The sequence below is a fragment of the Morus notabilis genome, unplaced genomic scaffold, assembly GCF_000414095.1.
Source record: "Morus notabilis unplaced genomic scaffold, ASM41409v2 Scaffold93, whole genome shotgun sequence".
Lineage (NCBI taxonomy): Eukaryota > Viridiplantae > Streptophyta > Magnoliopsida > Rosales > Moraceae > Morus > Morus notabilis.
Window position 1 is genome coordinate 230570 of NW_010364330.1, and position 5239 is coordinate 235808.

A 5239-nucleotide genomic window follows, 5' to 3' on the forward strand; every position below is an offset into this window, starting at 1 on the left:
ATTATATTTATCGATAAAACAGTATTTATCAGTCGTTAGAGCTAGTCATCAAATTTTCAGATTAATATGGTAAATAGAATATTTACTGATAAATACGATATTTATTAGTAAATATAATATTTATTAGTAAATATAGTATTTATTAGTAAATACGATATTTATTAATTAATACAATGTTAAACGGTTGTTGAAATTGATGCCTAAATTTTCAGACAAATAAGATATTTATTAGTAAATGCGATATTTATTAGTAAATACAATATAAACAGTCACTGAAGTCGGTGACCAAATTTTTAGATAAATATGATATTTACTAGTAAATACGGTATTTATTGGTAAATATGATATTTACCTGTAAATACAGCGTTAAACGGTCGTCAGAGTTGGTGGTCGAATTTTCAAGTAAATATGGTATTTATTAATAAATACGATATTAAATGGTAGTATTTATTAGAAAATACAGTGTTAAACGGTTGTCGAAAAATAATTATCGAAAAACGGTCACCAGTTGCCGAAGCCTGTCACCAGTCGCTGGAGCCGGCCGTCCATCCCGACCATGGTGAACTTGATTATATTCTACTTATTTTAAAAAATATGTTATAATTTACTATTTAAAAAAAATGTTTAGGTGGAGGAATGAGGTGAAAAAAAAGTTTATGAGTATTTTTAAATTTTTAGTAATATTTATAACTTAAAATATCAAATTATGTTATAATTTATTTTCAAAAATATATATTATAATTTACTAATTTTTTTATTAATTATGCCTATTTTTCTACTTATTCTTTTTTTTAATTTTTTTTTCTTTTTGAAATTTTATATTCAAATTATTATATTTTTAATAATGACATGATAACTAAAATTTAATTTACAGATTACTCTCTACCTGCATAACGCATACGATTACTCTCTGCCTGCATAACACATAGAGTTCGATTTGTATATATTGTGAGACAAGTGAGATTAAATAAAAAAGAATCCAAATTGCTCTCTCTGTTGGTTATTATTTATTATCCACACGAGATATGGACCGGTTTTTGTCAAATTGCACGGCCTCGTGCGTTTTTACCGGTCGGTACTAAATGACAAATCAAGAAATAAAGACTTCTTCGCGGATTTAAATTTTCAATTCGAGTTGAGATATGATATTTTTTTAAAATTTGTTTTTACTGTAATAAAAAAAATTAAATGTGACATTTTCTGAGAATTTTTTACTCATCAATCCATGAATAAATAATTATTTTATTAAACATATTATTATGCCCTTCCCGGAAACTGCACTCTCTAGCTGCGTATTCCTTTTGAACGTAGATTTTTCTCTTCTCGTTTGACCATTCAAGAATCCCCATAATTGGCTACCTATATAGCCTATCAAAGCTTATTACAGAGGATAAATAGCCAAACTTAGGCCTCTCAAAAGTTTGAGTTCATAACTCCCAAAAGAAAATATTGGAAAATTGAGAGAGCTTAAAAAGAGTGTGCTTATTCTTATAAGTTTTACCTTAACGTATAATTAGCAAATTAAGGTATAATTATACATTAAGGGATAATTAGCAAATTAAGACTAGTATTAATTAAGATGGTGAGAGCTCCTTGCTGTGAGAAGATGGGGTTGAAGAAAGGGCCTTGGTCGCCTGAAGAAGACCAAATTCTCATATCTTTTGTTCAGAAATATGGCCATGGAAATTGGCGTGCTCTCCCAAAGCAATCTGGTAATTTTTCTTCATGACTATATCATATATATATATATATATATATATGTATATCTTGGGTTTTTTTTTTCTCTTCTTCTCCCTTTCTTCATGTATCTATATCCAAATTATACGGATCAATCTTAGCCACACAATTTAGAAAGATATTGCCGATATATAGTACTCTTCACAAGAAGAATTTCCAGAAGAAATTGAAAATTTTTTCGAATGTTTTTTTTTTCTTTTTTCTTTTTAACAGACAGAGAACAACTAGGTAGTACTATGATCACTAACTATATGTAAAAGGTTTTGATTAAAAATTCTTCATGCACAAATTATGGTATTTTTATGTTTCTCTGATATCAGTTTCCTTCCATTTTCATTAACTAAAAGCAAATATGGCTTTTTTTTTTTCTTCTTATATTTGGAATTTTTGTGCTGAATTTTTAGGACTCTTGAGATGTGGGAAGAGTTGCAGGTTGCGATGGATTAACTATTTGCGTCCAGATATCAAGAGAGGGAACTTCACCATAGAAGAAGAGGAAACCATCATTAATTTACATGAAATGCTCGGCAATAGGTATGTGTAATATTAGTATATCATCATTAAAATCGTATTTTCTCATAATCAATGCTAGAATATCAAAATTAATAATAATATGATAATATTTTATACTAAGTTAAGTGCATACATAACGAAATTAATTAGCAGCCCACCATAGAATTAATTAATTTCATGAATCTGGTGTCTAATTGGTCTGTTTTTTTCTTTTTCTGTTTAATTTTTCAATTTTTATCTATGATCTTAACCTTAATAAGAGAATAATCAACAATAGTAATTGCTATTTCATTTTATTAGTCAGAACTGTTATTTTAATTGTTAGATTAATTTTGTAACAATCTAATTAATAAATGTCTACATTAAAAATTTATGGTGTGCGACACAAAATTATTCTTGTTCATGTGTCCGAGCATTGAATAAATAATCCAATAATTAAAACTAACAGGGTAAAGTGAAAAAAAAAAAAAATTTTTTTTTTTTTTTTTTCTTCAAGTCAAAAAGATGTGCTCACTCCTCTTTCTCTCTTTTGCACTAATATTAATTATTTAGTTGGGAAATAAGAGCCATTTGAGTTTTAAAAATAGGATATTCCTTCCTTTCTAATTTTTTATCCTCTGTCATTGACAATTTATGACACATGACAAAACGCACGTTTTGGCGACTAGTCAATAAAAGAACAACGTACGTCAAGTTGATGATCAGTTGAAAGATTCTCTATATTGGAACTGAATACAATACATATTAAATATAGATAAATCACACACAGCCATGCAAGAACGACGCCCCATAATAGTAGTTTATATTTCTTAGATTTCGTGCCTAAAAATCATATCAAAATTTGCAATATTTAATTTGCATGTTGCGTAGCCAAATGAATCCTCGATTTCTTCCAGATTAATTATGTATATATATATATATATATATATATTTATTTTTTTTCCTGAAAAGCCAAATAAATAATTTAATCGTATACATTTCCCTTATTTTCAGATGGTCAGCAATCGCAGCAAGATTACCGGGAAGAACTGACAATGAAATAAAGAACGTGTGGCACACCCACTTGAAGAAAAGGCTCAACAAAAAGGGCCATGTAACTAACAAGAATCACAAATCCGTGACCAAGAAAGATTTCTCTGTGAAACGACACCCCACATGCAGTAGTAGAACCAGTTCTTCCAACGTCACAGACCAATTGGAACCCACACCATCATTGTTATCTCCACAGCCATCTTCCAGTGATTTTTCGTCGGTCACAGAAACCGAGGAGACAACCAACAACAACAGTGACATCGTCATCATCAAGGATGAAAAGAAGGAGGAATATAAATTTTTGGGAAATACTAGTTTCGCCGAAATTGATGAGAGTTTCTGGTCAGAAGCTCTCTCAGTAGAAATTTCCAACACAACATATAATCCATCAAAATTTCCAAGCAGTATTAATTCAGCGGAGTTGGTTTATGATTATGATACGAGCAATACTATTGGGCATGACGTGGACTTTTGGTATGACATTTTCATCAAGGCTGGCGGCCAGTCACCAGAGAATTTTGATTGACAATATCTCTCTAATTTGGAGGCTCTATGATTAGGAGATTAACACAATTCAATCTGATTTTTGATAAATCATACATTGGATTGGGACACTGTATTTTCCAACGTGGGGGCACAAAGTTGTCGTTATTCGGTTAGTCCAAAAGTTGGAATTTTATATATTGTATGTTGTCCATTTAGTCATTGACGAAGAAATACTAAAGGCGACCTTTGCCGTAAACGTTAAATAGGATATGATATTAGGGAAGATATTAATATGTGGGCTTTCGACAGAACAGAGAAAGAAGATCTACAAAGTTAAAAGGGACTCAGAGAAATAGTTTTGTACATTACTACTTGTAGGCTTGTAACAAAGATATTATGTATCGAGTTACGCATATTCTTTTTCTCCAACAAACAATAATAGAATGAATGATTATTTTCATAAATACCCACTATTTTATTTTAAAATGTTCCATAATTTTTTAAAATAGTTCAAAAATCTATAACAAATTGTTCAAAACACTCATTTCCTTCAATTCGTGTATAAGACTAACGAAAATGCTGATGTGCCATTCATTAAAATATATAAAAATAAATTAAATATTAAAAAATAATAAATAACTTTAATTAAAAAACCTTAAAACTTTATCTGAAAAGTGTTATTTTTTTTAAAAATAAATAAAAAAAATTCCCAACACTCCTCCCCTCCTAACAATTTCTCCCTCTATGAAGACCCTAATCCTTACCCCAAATTTCTCCCGTAGGATGATCCAAACTCATTTGCCGATTTGCAATTTCCTATTTTGATTTCAAATTAAATACCGAAAACAAAAAGGCACAATACAACTCAATGAAACTTCAAATGGAAACTGACAACGACTATATCCATAGCCCAAGGGAGAAAAATTCAATTAGAAGTTCAAAGGGTAGACTTTGATCGGAGGTATTTTTTATGCACGGTTTACATGAGCAGATCAAGGATTATGGTATATTGCACCCAAAAACTACTCTGATGAAATTGATGAACTAATCCCATGAAACATTATGTGTTGGGTTCGTGAGGGGGCGGGCTCGGAGGTGGCTATTCGTGAAGAGAGCATTGGACTCTCAAGGCGGCTTGGCTGGGTTCGCAAGTGGGCGACATGATTGTGAGGCTGGGTTTGCTCTGTCTCTCGCCATGGAATTCGTGGGTCGTGACGAGGCTCGTGCAAAGCAGCACTGCGGGCGGAGAGGGACGCCGCAAGAAATAGCTACGAAGCAGATTCGTTGCTACGAGACTCCACCGCAACAAGAAGAAGAATAATTTGAAGATGAGGAATTGCGTAAAGGAATAATAAAACAAGCTGATCCATTGTTGGTGGCTGAAGAAGGAGTTGGTTGTTTTTCTCTTTTCCTTTTTTTTTTGTGTGTGTGTGTGTGTGTGGAATCGATGGGGATTACGATTAAGGCCATG

At 31.4% G+C, this 5239-nt stretch overlaps 1 protein-coding gene across 1 annotated transcript; it reads left to right on the forward strand.

The window, feature by feature from the left end:
• The first annotated feature begins 1409 nt into the window (after positions 1 to 1409).
• On the forward strand, positions 1410 to 4202 carry LOC21404284 (transcription factor MYB4). The gene is made up of 3 exons (XM_024171028.1): positions 1410 to 1712; positions 2142 to 2271; positions 3244 to 4202. Exons 1-3 carry the CDS (start codon positions 1580 to 1582, stop codon positions 3806 to 3808), a joined length of 828 nt encoding a protein of 275 aa, XP_024026796.1. The 5' UTR covers positions 1410 to 1579; the 3' UTR covers positions 3809 to 4202.
• The last annotated feature ends 1037 nt before the right edge of the window (positions 4203 to 5239 follow it).